Genomic DNA, 18,176 nt, shown 5'->3' on the forward strand with positions numbered 1-18,176 from the left:
AGTAATTTGTTCCTCACATGCCCTACAGAAGAAGTAGAATTTGCCATATGAAATGCTGACTTCACTGAATTTATCATTCACAGTGCAAACTGTGCTTTAGGCTTATAATTGAAGCTTTGTGCACAAGCAATTACAATATTTTTATAACTTTTCTGTTCACTTTGTCAAAAAGAAGAATGCTACATTTTTCCAGTGGTTTCCCTGCTTACTCAATGTCCATCCACTGTCTTCAGAGTTTACCAAGATGTTACAGAGCCCAACCCAGTTTGTACCGTATGAAAACACTACAAATAAGCAGACATTTTTTGTTAAAATTAATATTTAGAGATTCAGTTTTATATATTTGCATTGTTTATGCTCAAATTCCTGGAAAATGTGCCATTGTTTGTCAGCATAGTGGGATCATGTGGTCAGATTGGTCCCCATGATTAGCATTTTCTGACATCCACAGTGTGACTCAACTGACAATAACTGGATGCAAAAAAAAAAACAAATGTCATTTAGCACTTGTTACCAAAATGAATCTTTGGCCCAAGGAGCATGTTAAGTTGATGGAAGCTATTTTGATATGTCAGGGGCTGAGGAATGTAACTTAGGTGGCAGCCAGCTTACCTAGCATGCAGGACTCCCCGGCATCACAAAACAACAACAAAAGGAACATGTGGTGCATGCCTATGATCCCAGCACACAGGAGGTAGAGGGAGGAAGATCAGAAAGTCATCTTCTGCCCCATAGTGAGTTTGAGACCATAAAACATTTAATATATCCAGTAGTAGGAAGACATTATTCAAATGTTTGCTTTCAAAGTGAATTAATTAAAGATGTTGAGAAGTCATCTTATGTTTTACTTAACTTCCAAAATTAACGTTCTTGAGGACTGGTGAGGTGGCACAGTCAGTAAAGTGCCTGCCACAAAGTTTGATGGCAACCGAGTTCTGAACCTCAGTGGCCACATAGCAGCCAGGAGTGGTGGCACTCATCCCTAACTGATGAGTTGGGGAAGGACAGGCATTGGGGGGAGATGAAGACAGGTGGATCTTTGGAGCCAGGCTAGCCAGTTTGTACACTCCACATTTGACGACAGACCTTGTCTCACGATGTAATGTGGGAAGTGATAACGGAAGACACTCAACATTGACCCCTGGTCTTCACATGTGTGTACTTGCACACACTTGTATGTATACACACAAATATGCATATAATTTTTTTTAAAATTAAAGTATAATTTCACCATTTTCTCACCCCCTCTCCTTCCTTCAATTCCTCCCACGGCCCCCCAAATACACCTTGCTCTTTCTCAAATTTGTAACCTCATTTTCTTTCATTTCTGTTATATAAATACAGCCTGCTCAGTTTATATGATGCTACCTGGATGTGTATGATTTTACGGCTGACTATGTGGGGACTGGATAACTAACGGGGGGCCTCTTCCCTCAGGAGGACTGTTTCTCCCACTCTCAGCGTTCCTTAGTTGCCTGTCGTTCTTTGTCTAGGGCTAAGGCCCCGTGAGATTTGCCCTTCCATGTTGCCATGTCTGTTGGTGCCTTCCTCGTTCAGATCTTCCCTGGATTTTCTAGGAGAGCCAGTCTTAGGGCAGACTCCCTCTTCTTTTGACTTTTATAGTCTTCCTGCCCCTTTTCCTACAATCATCCTTGAGCCGTGGTGCAGGAGTTGTGTTGTAGATGTATCAGTTGGGTGCCACTATTACGTGTTCTCTGTTTTTGTGTTTTTATTGATTGTAGATTTTTTTTTTAATAATGTTCTCCATCTATTGCAAAGAGAAGTTTCTTTGGTGAGAGCTATACTTGTCTATGGATGGATATAAGGGCAAATATTTAGGATGTAGTTAGGGTTTTTGCTGGTTTAATAAAGTGTTAATTGTAGCTTTTCCACCAGCATCCATAACCTCACTGCCCTGCGTAGTTGACTAGGTTTCCAGTACCAGGCATGATTTCCCTCTTGTTGAGGTGGCCTAAAGTCCATTGAGAGAGCTGTTGGTTACTGCCCAGATATGCCTGCCACTACTGCACTCGTAGGGTTATTGTGTGTGCTGGTTGTTGTTTTTCATAGGTGTCATAGGTAGGTAGAACTATTATTGGATTCCCTCCTTTGGAAGCTTATATGGCACCTTCTGCTTTATTGAAATCTAAACCTCAGGGAGAAGGTTTTCAGGCAGATTCAGCTTGGATCATCTGAAACCTGGTCTGAAGTACATGGTGTCTTCAGTAATAGGGACTTACCTTCCACCTCTGGGAGATAACTGGCGGCAACAGCAGTAGCCTACAATTTGGGGGAGTGTCTTGAACTACCATGACCAATAACTGGAAAGGAGCGTCTCATGCCTGGTGTTGGGGTTCTTGTTAGTCTTTGGCTCATTGTCAGCCTACATAGGAAAATATCACTTAATTTACATATGTATACACATAAACTTATATGTATTATATGAAACTTCAGTAAATAGATAATAATATGATTCCTTGTGAGTTTTCCAGACATCCTTACTTTTATTTTACCTTCTTTATTCCCTCTCCTTCTGTATTGGCATCCTTCCCCTCTCCAAGTAGCGCCCCCCCCCCACATACACACACTCTTTAACCATTTTCCTCTTCACACCACTTGTACCATGCTTTTCCCCTCTCTTCTGCTCCTCCATCTTCCCTGGTCCCTTTTTACTTTCCTGGTCTCTGTAGTTACTCTAGATTACAGGAGCACACCTGAATAGCTAGAGTTAGGAGCCACAGATGGGAGAGAACATACCACACTTGTCTTTCTGATTCTGGATTATCTCACTCAATATGACCTTTTCCATTTCATCCATTTACCTGTAAAGTCCATGATTTTGTTTTTCTTTACAACTGAATAATATTTCATGGTGTGTGTTTACCACATTTTCATTATCCATCATATGACAGGCATTTGGTTATTTTCCCATTTCCTCACTATTGTGAATAGACCATCAGTGAATATGGCTGAGCAATTATGTGTGGAGTAAGATGTCTAGTCCTTTGGGCATATGCCAAGGAGTGGTGTAGTTGTGTTATATGGTAGATTGACTTTTAGCTTCACTCAATTGATTGTTCCTTTAGCTGTGCAGAAGCCTTCTATTTTTGTAAGTTCCCATTTGTCAATTGTTGGACTTTATTCCTGGGCAGATGAGGTCCTGTTCAGAATTTCCACTCATACACCTAAGTCATGTAGGATACTGCCCAGGTGTGTTTGTGTGGCAATTTCAGTTTTCAGGTTTCACAGTTAGGTCTTTGATCCATTTGGAGTTAGTTTTTTTCAAGGTGATAGATACAGATCTATACTTCTTCTTGCAGCCATCCAGTTCTCCCAGCATCATTTGTTGAAGATGCTATCTTTTCTCCAGTGTATGTGATTGGCATCTTTGTCAAATATTAGTTGGCTGTAGTTACTCTTATTTGGGTATTCTGTTTTATTCTGTTGTTTTTCTTCAATTACTTCACAATCAAGTGAAGAGGAGGCCCAAAGCCTGGGAGACAATTTTGCCAGAAGTACATCAGACAGAAGATTACTACCCAGAATATATGAAGAACTAAAAGCAGTCAAAAAACAAACAACCAAAGACACATTTAAAAACTTGGCTAGGACTCTGAACATAGAGTTCTTAAAGTAAGAACTGGAGGAAGTAGAAGTATCTCACTGTTCTATCTGCGTGTTCGTTTCTGTACCAGTACCATATCGTTTCTATTACTATGGCTCTGGAATATATCTTGAGGTCTGGAATGGTATTCCTTCCACATTGGTCTTCTTGCTCAGGATTGTTTTGAGGAATTCTTTACAAGAAGCAAGGGCATGTTGCCAGTTGGCTACACCACTAAAGAAAATGGAATATGCCCCCCTCCCCGTATTAACTGAATATAAATCCTCAGGGAGGGTTGGAGCCTGATGAGATCCTCCCCAGTCTATAATCAGATGTTGATCTTGTGTAGGCAATCATAGCCACTGTGCGTTGAAGAATGCAACGGCCTTGTGATGTGAGGAAGCCTGTGTCCACATCTTTACTTTCCCACTGCTTACTGCTTCCTCCACTCTTACATTCCTCCACCCATTCTTCCGCAGTGTTTCCAGAAACTTGGAGGGGTAACACAGGTACCCCATTCATGGTTGAGTTTTCAACTGTCACTCATTTCCATCCTTTTGACCAGTTGTGAACATCTGCAGTTACCACTGTCCACTGCAGAAAGAAGTCACGGAGGGGAACTGGTGGTGAATTTGATAAAATGCATTATATATGTATATGAAAATGTAATAATGAAACTTTATGAATAATCTATACTAATAAACAAAATATTTGTGATAAGAACTTTTATCTAAGAATAGGAGGGAATATCTTTATTCAGATCAATAATACCTGAGTATATAGTAAATATTATACTTAGCAATATTAAAAGCTTTGTCTCTAAGAAACCGATAAAGATTCCCCTTGGTACTGTTGTACAGTTTAGTCCATTGAAGGTCATAACCAATGAAACAAAGCAAGATAAAAAAGTAAGGAAATAAATAAACAGATACTGGAAAGAAAATAAAACTTCCATTATTATCAGATATTGTAATTATGTACATAAAAAATCTAAAAGAATAATCAGATAATCGGTGAGGATTAATAAATGAATTTAATAAAGTTGATGAATACACAATCCATACAAAGGCAAATTTTCTACCTATGCACTAACAACAAAGGTGCAGAAAATTACATCTTTTGTAGAAGCTCTGATTTAGGGTAAAGATGTGCTGTGGGGTGGGGTCTTCATTTCTCCAAGGGCACATGAACAAGCTGGTGTAACAGATGGAAACACAGACACTGAAATAAGTCTGTGCTGTAGCCTTGGATAAATACCTCAGCTCCCTTGTACCTCAGTTTCTCCATCTGCAAATTTCAGATAACAGTTATTCTAATTCTAGTTGTTATGATGACTAAAAGAAAGAAGGAGGAACTTCTCCTTGGAAGGCTGAGGTGCAGAAGGAGCTCAGGGTAAAGGCCAGCATGGGCTATGACACCCTGTCTCAGAAAAAGGGTAAGAAATGCTTGGGTGTTGCTTTCTTGTGGCCTCATTTCTATGCATACCAGCTCTGTCACTCCATTCTCAGTCAAATGATAGGCTGTGATCCTAAGTGTCATAACTTGTACATCTATAATGTTTAGCAGTTGTCTGGACTTCCACATGGGTATATTCCCTTTGAACATTAAAACACGGTGGACATATGACAACAGACTTTGCTGTGGGCATGAACACTATGCCTTCTTGTTCTATTCTTTGCACTTCATGAACTTATTCTAAATGTTTTAGTCATGCAGTATTACCAATTCTCTTTTCTTTTAGTTGCTCCACTGTGTTTTCTGTATCATGAACCTTACAAATTGTATCAGATATTCCGGGAGATGTACGTCCGCTTTTTCTTCCGACTCCACTCCATCTCCTCACACCCTTCTGTAAGTTCCTGAGCTGGGTCAACTCAGTCTCTAAACTGTTCTTTCCTTAAAGAAGAAGTCTCCCACTCAAATTACAGAGCAAGAAATTGTAATTTATGGTTTCAAATGTGTTTCTAGAATCAATGAGAGAAAAGAAAGTGATGTTTAAATATTTTGCAGAGTAGAGAGAAAAACATCTCTTATTAACTAGACTTTTAGCACTCTGTGCAAAAATTTAAAACCAAACAAGCAAACCTGGGCTGTCTGGATTCTTATCCTTGACAAAGATGCTACCAGCCTTCTTTACTGCCATCTCCATCTGAGAAGAGAGGTTGGTGAGGTCATCTGTGCTGCTGTGGGAAAACTATTAATCAGAGTTGCTAAGGACTAAATACATTTGAAAAAAAAAAAAAAACTTGTTTAAGTTGGTTACTTCTACTTTACAAACAATGGCCTTTTTAAAAAGGTAGATTTAGTAAACAAAATTTTTATTCTGAGTTATCAGATATGTTTGTCTGATAACTTCTTGATGTGATTCAAAGAGGTGAGAAAAGCAGGAAATGGTTTCCCAAAGACACACATGGGGAGAGAGGGACCGGAATGCCCACAGCACCAGGAAGTGCCTGGGAACTGGAACACAGCCAGAGAAAATGAAGTTTGCTAGACCTGAGGGGTGGTATGTGGCTCACACAGCGGCAGATTTCCTGTACAGAACGTTTGTTTTGCCTTGGGTTCTCCAGCTGTGGGGGGTGAGGGCTGCTGTGTTTAAAAGGAGACTGCTTAGCATGTCAGCAAGTGTGTATGCACGATGACATAAAATTTATCTTTAAATGCGGTGTCAGAGATCCATTGGTGTGCTCTGTTTTGATTCGCAAAGAATATTAGTATGCATTGTCATTTTTGAATGAGTTGCCCCCATCGTTCATATTCAAAGACTAAACCATGTCTCTTCTGACTCGTTGTGATCCAGGGTATCGTGTCACTGTGTTTGCTGTTTGAAACCCTTCTTCAAACGTATCTTCCCCAACTCTTTTATCATCTGCGAGAAATCGGCGCTCAACCGTGAGTAGTTTTATTGCCTCGCTGCCTCTTCACAATGCTTCCCATGGTGAAGCTGGAAACACACACACACACACACACACACACACACACACACACACACACACACACAGCCACAGCATGTCCTCAAGGAAGTAAGGCAACAGTTCTTCCCGCAAAAGTACTAATCCTTAAGCCCAACTCTATTGTGAAAGAAAGAAAGGTTCTTGGAGGGCTGGGTCTGTGGCTCAGTGGGAAAGCACTTGGCGGACATGTGTGAGCCTCTGGGTTCAGGGTCGAGCACTGAAGGCAAAATATACTTAGAACAATGACCAGTGTCCTATTAGAAGTTGTATTCCCTGGGATTGGCTTCTGTGTCTGTGCTGTGAAATCAACAAATTAATCTAACTTCAATTCATAAAGAAAACATTTATGGAAACAAATGGAGCCTGGGAAATGTGATACTACCAAAATTAAGTCAGTGTGACTTAGAGTTATCAGAGCCCAACTCTGAAATGTGTAAGGTTCAAGTTTGCTGTTTTCACTCAAGGGAAGCAGACCATACACCTCCCAGCAGTTGTCCCGTGTTTTCCCTTACAGACAGATGTTTACATTTGCTTCACTGATCTCAGTATGAGCAGTGGGTTAAATATGCAGATTGGCTCTGACCTCAGTAAATGGTTCTGTCTCCTATTAAATACTCTTATCTAGATTAGGGTTTTGCTCCTGTCCTCTCTAAGCAGCCTCACGCACTGTTAAGAAAGGTCTATGTGAAAAAGGGACACTAACTCTTTGAGAGGACTTCATGGCAACCAAGTGTGATAGTTTTCTTCTTCAGACGTCAATCTGCAGCAAATGCCTAGTTTAGTGGATATCAATGTAATCCTGCTGCAAACTCCCTTTCTATTAAGCCACGCCTTCCAGGTGAAGTTATTTATGCTGTAAATTCAATTTATACTTAAATCAAGATAACTTCTTTATCTTAAAATGAAGAGAATTCCCACCTTGTGGAATTGTTTCTAGGTTCAGTGAGTATAGACAAGATGCAGACATGGAGGGCGCAGATGTGAATGCTCTATTGCCTTTCTCCAAAGCTCCATTGGATTTAAAAAAGATTTCAAGTGTTATTTAAAAATTATCCTTTGATAATTCAGAATTGATACTCTTTCTTTTGTGGCCTCATTTGAAAAATATTCTGTTCTTCAATGAGACTGTAAAACAGGAATGTGACAAAAATCGTTTATATTGAGTGCAAAAGTTCACTGACCTCTGTTTACTGTGTGAAATTAGCAGTTGGCTATAACTAGGCCTTTGTTGGGTTGAAGATGTTTAGTTCATTGCTAGAAAATAAAATGTTGATGGTTTTTCTAATCTACTTATACATTTTAAATCACTACAAAGAACATTTAGATTTGGGTGACTTAAAATTCTTCAACAGGAAGAAGTATAAAAAACCCAGTAGATGGTAGAAATCAATTTTTAAAAGGCTTTCATAAGTGAGAACTACTGCTGTTGTGTTTTTGTTTTTTACTTATTATTTAGTGTATATACACACACACATACACTGTGCACTCTCTCTCTCTGTTTCTCTGTCTCTGTCTTTCTCTCTCTCTCTTTCATACACACACACTCACACTACACACAAAAGCATGTGTGTGGAGATTAGAGGACAATTTGCATGAGTCTCTTCTCTTGTTGGAGTTGGTCCTGGACTAGGGCTCAGGTCATCAGGTTGAGAGGGCCTGCCCTGCCTCTTTTTCTTGATTTATTAGAGATTTATTAACTTTAACCATCTTTGAAAGAATGAGTTCTATGTTCTGTTGAGTTTTCTCTTCTTTTACAGTTTCATTTACACTTATTTCTGCTCTTCCATTTATATCTTTTTTCCTTTATACTTGCTTTGGGTTTATTTTGCTCTTATTTAAGGTACCTTTCTTTCCTTCTTTGATATAAGCATTAATGTTATCGATTTCTCTCAAAGTCAATTTTACCTCCACCTAGTAAAGTTTGATATGTTATCATCTCATTTTCATTCAATTAAAAATGTTTCATTTCTTTTGTGACTTCCTATTTGGTTGTCAGTTATATTAAAACTGTGATGTTTATGGAGAAACTGAGCTCGTGCTCCCATTAGAAGCTTCACCCCTACTGACATAGCATCCTTGGTACCTTACACAAATAATCATCAGTATTACCCAGCTATGAACTCTGAGAGCTACAATAGCAGCCTGCCTGCAAGATATACCCACGGGTACAGTAGTGGTACAAACGTTAGGGGAGTAACTGACCCAGTTTTGACTGGACTTAAGGCCTACTCCATGAGATACAATCCATACCTGAAACTGCTAACAAGTCCAGGAACTAGACAGGTAATGGTCCCTAGAGAAAACTTACTATTATTCTACTAAATGAATATAGCCGATTAATGATATGATGATATCCTAATGATATATTGATATCCCCATAAATCAGTGCATCCCTCATCTCTAATCAGAGAAGCTTCTTCTTACAGTAAATAGCAATTAACACAGAGATCCACAGTTGAACAATGTGCTGAGAATGAGAGACTTTGGAGCACTCAGGGCCTCATGGGATGTCTTCATCAATCCCACTGCCCCCTCCATCAAGGTTCAGGGATCTATGTGAAAAGGAGGTGGAAAGAAAATAATAGCCAGAGTTGGTACATGACTCCAAGGAATCAGTGTCTTCCACATCCTCCAAGGCTGACACACAAATGAACTCACAGAGACTGTGACAACATGCACAAGAGAAGATGAACTGGGCCCCAAGTCCCACCCCTAACCAAGAAACTATTTACAGTTGATAACTGCTGAGAGGGAAAATCAGTTTTCTTCAGTGGAATGACACTGGGTTTATCAACTACACTTCAAGACAAGCTTCGTGATCAGAAGTAGTTGACCAACCCAAAACAGACTCTATGAGTTTTTGTTGTTTTGTGATTTTTGTTGTTGGTTTGGTTTGGTTTGGGGTTTGATGGGGTTTTTAAGACAGCAAAAGAACAGGGAGTTATGTGGATAGAGAGGGGGGAAAATATGATCAAAATATATTGTATGAAAAACATTTTATTAAAAAGTTCAAATTTAAGCTGGGTGTGGTGGCACATACCTTTAATCCTAGTACTTGGGAGGCATAGGCAGGCAGATTTCTATGAGTTCAAGGCCAACCTAGTCTACATAATGAATTCCAGGACAGCCAGGGCTATGTAGAGAGATGCTGCCTCAGTCCCCATCCCATAATTTTTTAATGTGATATTGCTTTCCAAATATTGGAAAGGTTAGATATTTTTCTATTATTACTTTCTCTTTTCATTCTGTTGTTGTTAGATATCACATTTCATATGATTTCAGTGCTTTTAACTTTTTCAGATTTGTTTTTGACTCAAATATAATCTATCAAGACAAATGTTGCATATCCATCTGAAAAGAATTTATGTTCTTGGGGCCAAGAAATGGCTCTGTGTGTAAAAATATCTGATGCACAAGCCTGACAGCCCAGCTTCCCATCCCCAGAACCAACATAAAAAGCTGACTGTGGTAGCTTACACCTGTAATCCCAGCACTACTGTGGAAACGTGGGAGGCAGAAATGAAGGCTGTACCCGAAACCTGCAGACCAGCTACTGAGCTGGAGTACACAGCACAGATTGAGAAACAGTCAGAGACCCTGCCTCAGAAGAAATTGGAAGACAAGACTGGCTCCTAAAAGTTTTTCTATAACTGCCCCCCCCCCCCGTGTGTCTCTCTCTCTCTCTCTCTCTCTCTCTCTCTCTCTCTCTCTCTCTCTCTCTCTCTCTCTCTCACACACACACACACACACACACACACACACACACACACGAAGGATTTATGTTGCATGAATATTTGGCAGAAGTCTGTAAATGTCAATAAATCAACTCATATTGGAAAGCCTTCTTTCTACTTTTATTCAACTCTGTCAGTTTTCTTTTCTTATTTATTGAGCAATATTAGTCTCTATAAACAATTGTTTATAGGGTGTCTTCTTCCTTCATTGTTACATATATTTTGAATCTCTGTTTTAAGGAGACGGCCTAATTATTGTCCTTAATTCTTGACCATAAATCTGCTGTACTGGATACAGGTACAGCTATGACAGCTTTCTCTTGATTACAAATTGCATGGTGTTTTCTATTTTTAATTGATCAATTATCAGTGCTTTTAATTTTCAAGTGGGTTTCTTGTCAAATATAGTCTTCCTACATAGCAACCTGTCTTCTAACTGGTATGTTTATGCCACTTATTATTAACATAATTGATATTGTGTGATTGAAATCTTGTGCCTACTGTTAAAACTGGGCACTTTTTACCCCAGTTTATGCATACCATTCCTTGTTTGTGCTGCTGGTGAACGATCTTTGGTAGGTGCCTCCTGTTTCACAGCATATTCCACTTTTAAACAAATTCTAAGCTTGAAATGCTCCTGAACATTTCAGGAAGGATCATTTTAATCCTTCCTGTCTGTGGTTGCTATCAAGACTCATGTCTTCACCTTTCAGCAACCTGATTGCAGTGTATCTAGACTTAGATTTCTTTAGTTTTGTATTCTGTTGATCATCTTATGACCTTACAGCTGTTGTCATATTGTGGGACTTTTTGGTTAGCTTCCATCCTCCAGATATGTTTTGAGCACCACACTTACTCTCCTCTTGTGGGTTACAATGATGCCACGTCAATACTTTCAATCCCCCCAACCCCCACCACCAAGATGTGCTTTTTGTTTATGTGTCTATTTTAATTTTTGTTATTTGGTTTTCCATTCATTTTGTCTGTGATTTGGACTAGAGACTTCTTTAGATCATAATTCTATTGATATATATGGTCAGATCCATCGACTCTTTCCTTGGTCATTTCAGTCTGCTATCAGACCTACTCAGTGACTTGGAGGTTTTATCATTATGTTTCATCTTTTTCAAATAACTATTATACTATTTAATGTTATGGTTTTCTTCCTGTTATCTTTCATATAAAATTCATGGAACTGTATACTTGCAAGGGTAAGATTCTGCTATGCTAAATCATCCCCCAGTAAACTTTATGCTTTTAAAGCCATCACTGTGCTATCTCTATGGGAACAGACACTATTCCTTCCCCAAGACACTGAGAATTTGAATAAAATGAAAATGATTAAATGTAATAATTTGGATGTATTTTTCAATATTAAAATATTTATGGACAAAGTTTTCTTTTGTTTGATTTTAAACCAATCAAAAGACTTAATTTGTAAATACTACTGACCAATACTGGTCATATTAGAATCTAGAATAATTCAACAAAGAATTTGACTGTGACCTCTCAGGTACAGTCATTTGATTTTAAGATACTGATAGATAATACAGAAATTTGAGAGGTTTGTTTATCTCTTAGAGCATTATAAATCAAAGGGCTCATTTCCTAATTCTAGTGAAAAACTGTTACTATAATATAGATGACTTATAAAAGTGGGACCTTATACATCTTTGAACTTTTTGTAGCAAAATGAATTCAGTTGAATTGGTTTTTTTGACCTCCTCATTAAAACAAAGGGTTTTAAGGTATGTTGTTACTTTAAACCATTTTTCTTCCAGATTTCTACTTGTTGTTTACTTTATTTTATCCACCCCATGTAACAGTTTGCTTGAAATGTACGGGTAAAACTTATTAAACTGAAAAGTATAAAAGCACTGAATGTTCTTTAAAGTATTTAGAACAGCAATCCAAAATGTCCTGGCTTTCCTAAAATTAAGACTATTAGAATCCAGCTGTTGATCGCACTCCGAGAAGGTACAGTGCAAGATGGTTTGTAAACATGAACTCCGTCACACACAGTTCTTCCTCTTAGTTTAGGAACATCAAATTGAAGACCCACCTTCTTGTCGCTGACCCTTTTCAGCTTTTAGGAAATGAGGAGTCAAGAGATTTGTAATAATGACAAAATTAGTTGGATTCTTCTAATATTCCCTTTTTTTGAGGGAAGGATCTAACAACAAAATTAATTCTTATTTTTCTTGTCTACAGACTTCGTATATCATTTAAATGGATGGTTCGAGCTTTTTCTGGATACTTAGCTACAGATCAACTCTTGCTTTTGTGGGATAGAATCCTAGGATACAACTCTCTGGAAATTCTTGCTGGTAAGAGTAAGTGCTTGTCTGTGGAATAAATCCATGCTGTTTCTCCATGAAGCCCCTTTCCTGTCTAATACTTACCTACTGTCATTAGAGAAGGGTCTGCATTCATCATTGAACATTTAATTGATTGAGCAGGACTATGGACATTTAATTGATTGGGCAGGCCTAGTAAACAGGTTCTGAAGTTCTGCACTTTTGATACATCCGTCTAACTGCTCTACACAGTCTAGTCCTAGTCTCTGTGAGGTTCGTGCAGCAGATACATTTGCTTTCTGCTCTAACCCATGAGTTTCATAACATTCTGTCCGGTTCCCCCTTTCAGAGACTGAGCCCCTCTGCATATCTCAAAGCACATCTCTTCTAGACTGCAATTTATCCTGGATTCCAAACCTTTTCATTTTTGCTAGTAGTCTCTGGCTTCTACCCCGGTGCCAAAATTTCTTCTTTTAAGTATTCTCTCATTTTTTTAAAAAAAAAATTAAAAAGGCATTTCTTCCTTTGTACAAGGAAGCCATAGATTCATCCACTGTTAATGATTAAGCATTTTACACAGCAGATGTAAATCACACTGTAACACACCAGGTACATATCCCCTATATGTACCTGTGCACAGTTGACTCAGTTACTTTATTACTAGGATTATTAGAAAATTCAAGTAATATTTCTGCAACAACACATGGGGTACAGAAAAGCTGGGAATGTTTTGTTTGCTTCCTTAACATTACAATTACCTCTCTGGGATATTGTGGAAATAAGGCTTAGTTAGAAAAATAATGTGCCAAGAATATTCTCTGGGCACCATATTAACATTGTCTTGAATGCCAGAGCCCATAGTATTTGGGTGACATTTGGAAAGGTGAAATTAGAATAACTATAAAGTACATGAAGATAGATGTCACCTCGGGTGCAGTCAGACTGGCGTTGATTGATGCTTTAACAACTCCCAGCATCCTTCCCTCATTTTTCTTAAAGCTCATACCAACTTGTTTGAGAAGAACAGTGTACCTTCTTCAGCTTAGTTAAAAGACAGTGCCAGATCACCTAGGAAAGCAGGAATGCCAGAAAGTGCCCTCTGGCTTTTCAGCCATTTCTGACCAACTGTTCTTATCCTTTGTTCCATACTGAAGTGCTAGGTAATCCTGCCCTTTCAGAGGCCCCATGTCTTTACGGATATGGCTTACTAACATGTGCCCCTTTTAGGGCCTTTGAGATGGCTCAGTGGGTAAAGATGCCTACCGCAAGCCTGACAGCCTGAGTTAAATTCCCAAGACCCACATGGTGGAAGGAGAGAACCACAAGTTGTCTTCTGACTTCCACACACATACCAGGCTTCCATATGTGCACCGTGGCACTCACAACCACACACATACATATGTGAACACACACAAAATAAATAACATAACTGCTAAGATAAAAATGATTCTTTTTTTCTTTTTAAAGACGTGTGTGTGTGTGTGTGTGTGTGTGTGTGTGTGTGTGTGTGTGTGTGTTTGCCATGTGTGTGTAGGTACCCACAGACACCAGAAGAGGGCATCTGATCTCATGGAGCTAGAATCGCAGGCAGTTGTGAGCCACTCTGCCTGGGTGCTAGGAACTGATCTCGGGTCATATGAAGGAGCAGCAAGTGCTCCTAACCACTGAGACATCTCTACAGCTCCAAATATGTCCCTTTTAAACCAAGGTGTTTTCATGTTTTTTCTGTTTCACCCATCTTTCCCTAGACTCTTCTATTTTCTAGACTAAGAGTCTGGTTTTCTGCTACCATTTCACAAATGTTTGGATTTTAGACTTCACCAAGCTACTCTTTTTTGTGTATACCAGAAACTTTGAAAAGCATACTCCTCCACACTTGGTATCATTTCAGAGAAAACAGTGAGTGAGCGTGAAAGAAAGGAGCTCAGTGTGAGAAAGTGCTTCCTCAGAGAGTAGCTATAGCGTGAATGCACAGTGTGGGAAAGTGCTTCCTCAGAGAGTAATTGAGTGAACCAAATTGTCACCTGAAAAGTGGGGTAGTTTTCATGTGAAAGAAGCTTTGATTCAGAGAACTTTCAGGACTCTTCAGATTCAAGTTCTCTGATTTTGTTCCTCAACACTGCTGTAGAGAGAAGTATGTGGAATGCTGGATTTGCTCCTTACCAGGTAGTCTGTTAGCACAGTGAATTAATTAAAAATAGACTGGCGAGCCAGGCTGTGGTGGCGCACGCCTTTAATCCCAGCACTTGTGAGGAAGAGTCAGGTGAATCTCTGTGAGTTTGAGGCCAGCCTGGGCTACAGAGCGAGATCCAGGACAGGCACCAAAACTACACAGAGAAACCTGTGTCTCAAAAAACAAACAAACAAACAAAAACACTGGCCTAGAGATAGAAACTGGTCCATATATTGCATCCATTCGGCTGCCTAAATGCTCTCAAAACTCACAGGGAAGAATTTTAGACCATCTACGAATGAAACTGGAATGTTGGGAGCTCTCAACCTTGGAATTCAGATGAAAGTCCGCAATAATAGATCACTGCATGAAGAGACAGATTTCTCTAGAGGCCCACAAAGGTTTCCTAGTGAGATCTGAGCTGGCTTTACCCAGCAGGGCTGCATTTAGATGATTGCTTGACCACATGTATGGTTACCAGGTGATTGGAAAGGGTCTGCACTTGGCTGTGCTAGGGAGAGGTCTTTTGCTCCACCCCTTGGTATTCCTATAAAAGGCCCTTTAGATGAGACAGAAGGGGCTGGTGGAAAATGATCCAGGCCTTCCCAAGGCTATCCTGTGTTTATCTGTTTCTTTCCCCTTTATCCTTCTATCTAAATATTTCTCACTTCACCTCCTCAAGAGTACCCTAGAGAAAAGTGAAAGGGATCCCCCACAGAGTAATGGGTAGATTTCCATCAATTCTGTCATATACTTTTGATAAAGGTAATTAAGAGCTACTTTTTTATATCAAATGTTATTATAGAGTCTTAAGAAATCTTTTCATAAATATATCTGTCCTTTACTCTGATTTACGGACCACTAAAGAAGAGCTTAAAACAGAAGTATCTTAATGTCATGATAGTTTATTAAGATCAAAGTAGTGAGAATAGTTGTAAAAATCCCAAAGTGAACACAATTTCCACATTTCATATGCAGCATGATTTCAGTTAAGGATATCCCACAGTATGCATCCTCTCTCCAAAGCAAGCAACCCTGTTCTGTGCAGAAGGGCTGGACAAACTCAACATGAAGCAAACAGAAAGGCACTTCTGTGATGTGACACCAAGATAAATAAAGGCTATGAGCACACATTTGGATGCTGAGTTTAATCAGTAGAGTTCTCTACCTTTGGACAACAGCTGACCACCATCTAAGACTCCTTCCTGCTACAGCAGAATATTTGGACATCCTGTTAAGCTTTCAGCCAACTGCTCAATTATATACAGGAATGAAAGTGGAAAGCATATTTCTTAGCTTCTAAAGTGTTTCCACTGTCCAAAATATGATTCCAGATAGTGGGAAGCAGTAAACAATTGCTGGCCTACAGAAATGGATTGAATACTCTTGTAAACATGATGTCCCATGACTTTACATTCCTTTTTAATTCTTTTCAGTTAAAGAGAAAATCCTTTGATCCAAATCTCTCATATCCCTTGTTTCATGGTGAATAGTTCCAGATGATTTATTTGAACTTGTCTTCTTACTATCCCCTAGTTTTTTCCAGGCTCTTCTTTTCTATCTAATTTATAATGCTCTTGCCCAGACCTCCCCAAATCTCTCACCCCCCAAGCAAAATGCCTGAGCTCCCCTGAGGTTACCCCGCTCCCTACCTGGGGTGATTTGGAGGCCTGACCAGCAAGAGCCAGATATCCACTCCTCAAGCACAGCCTTCCTGTCAGGGCCCAGGACCACCCCAGCCCTACCTTGCAGGCCACATCTGGAAGTCCGTGAGGCGCAGCAAAGCTGACCCTCCCTAGGAGAGCACAGACTCTGGTGTCAGGGCTGAGTCCTACTCCTTGCCTTTGAACTCAGTAGGGAAATCATGCAAGGGTCACATGCACAGGCTTTAGAACCAGGCTTAAGTATCAGCTCTACTATTTCTCCCTGTGTGACCAAAAACATGTCAGCCAACTCACCGTGCCTCAGTTCCTACACTAGCAAAATGGACTTGATGATACTACTTAGTGCGTGGTGTGAAAATTAACTGCCATGCTTATTCTCATAGCAAAATCATTAAAAAAGGTTTGTGTTCACTATACAGTACACCCAGGAATCAGTCTTCCAAATCCTGTTTAATGCTTACTACCATTTATCCCCTAACTTCAGTGCTTTGAAAGGTAGGGAGTGTGCTACCACCTCAGGCCATGTCGAGAAAATGGTAGTCAGGAGTTCTCCCCAAGCAATTCTGTTTTCTTTTCTTTCTTTCTTTTGTTTTGTTTTTTGAGACAGGATTTCTCTGTGTAACTTTGGAGCCTTTCCTGGAACTCACTCTGTAGCCCAGGCTGGCCTCGAACTCACAGAGATCCGCCTGCCTCTGCCTTCCGAGTGCTGGGATTAAAGGTGTGCGTCACTGCTGCCCGGCGCAATTCTATTTTCTTACCATCGTTGCCTGTCTAGTATGTGGGTCCTCTGCTCCTCATAGCTCATCACTTGCATGGAGTTTCATGGTCATTCCTATATTGATAAACAGTGTGTGCTTGCCTGGCCCTTCTTGCGTGTGTTTAACAGAAACAAACAGTCCCAATGTTTTCTACTTCATGTCTGTTACTAAACTTCAAATTGTCTATATGTTTTCAAGTTTTCAACCTTTTTTTCTTGTACCTGACATTGTAAATATCAAGATTAGCCCCACAACAGCCTTCTGCATAGAGCTATTCATTTATGATACTAAGAAAGTCAATATAAAGATATAACTCTAATAAGATATTATAAAATTACTTTTAAATGGTTTTATGCCCATGTTTATATTGGGACACCTCCCTCAAACACATGACTTTTTAAAATTTAACTTCATGTAACTATCCAAGGCTTCTCAATTTCATAACTAGAAATATCTGTGTCAAAATGAACTGTGATTTCTAAGACCACCATTAGAGTGTCATGCATTTAACTAGATGCAATGCTAGTTCAGGTGTGAAAGAGATAGTTTACAAATGACTTTTTAAGGCCACTGAATTTTCCTTTCCCCAAACTGAACTTACTCGGTCAAGTGGCCAGGCAGGCACTGTTCTCTAGCTGGTATCCCGCAGGGGAACAGCTGCCCTGCCGGCTCCTTGGGCATGGTGTGGTGACTGTGGGCGGAGCGTGAGTGTCCGGGCTGCTGAGGAAGCCAGCAGTTGAAATAGTGTGCATTCTTTTCCAGTGCTGGCCGCTGCCGTGTTTGCCTTCCGAGCAGTGAACCTGATGGAGGTGACATCACTGGCTGCAGCTGAAGTAAGGATAAGTTTCACTCCGATGAGATGGAAATAGTTCCTGGGCGGCCGCCAGGCTGTCACTCTAGTGTCTGCTGCATAGGACGCGCACTTCTTGTAGCTGAATTTTGTAACTCGGGTAAAACCTATAAATTCTGAGTTAAGTATTATTAAGTGCTCA

The 18,176-nt window shown here is 39.7% G+C and overlaps 1 protein-coding gene across 4 annotated transcripts in view; it reads left to right on the forward strand.

Annotated features, from left to right (window-relative positions):
* The window catches only part of Tbc1d19 (TBC1 domain family member 19), a 128,670-nt gene that overhangs the window by 98,585 nt on the left and 11,909 nt on the right, over window positions 1-18,176 (forward strand). For 3 of the 4 annotated variants that reach the window (XM_028865920.2, XM_028865919.2, XM_028865921.2), the window contains 4 exons: window positions 5,346-5,455; window positions 6,405-6,496; window positions 12,504-12,619; window positions 17,947-18,017. In XM_028865920.2, the coding sequence (XP_028721753.1) occupies window positions 5,346-5,455; window positions 6,405-6,496; window positions 12,504-12,619; window positions 17,947-18,017 (389 nt within the window). The remainder of the gene's footprint in view (window positions 1-5,345; window positions 5,456-6,404; window positions 6,497-12,503; window positions 12,620-17,946; window positions 18,018-18,176) is intronic. The other variant, XM_037209034.1, reaches the window with a different exon arrangement.

This window comes from Peromyscus leucopus, chromosome 10, assembly GCF_004664715.2.
Source record: "Peromyscus leucopus breed LL Stock chromosome 10, UCI_PerLeu_2.1, whole genome shotgun sequence".
NCBI classification, from domain to species: Eukaryota; Metazoa; Chordata; class Mammalia; order Rodentia; family Cricetidae; genus Peromyscus; species Peromyscus leucopus.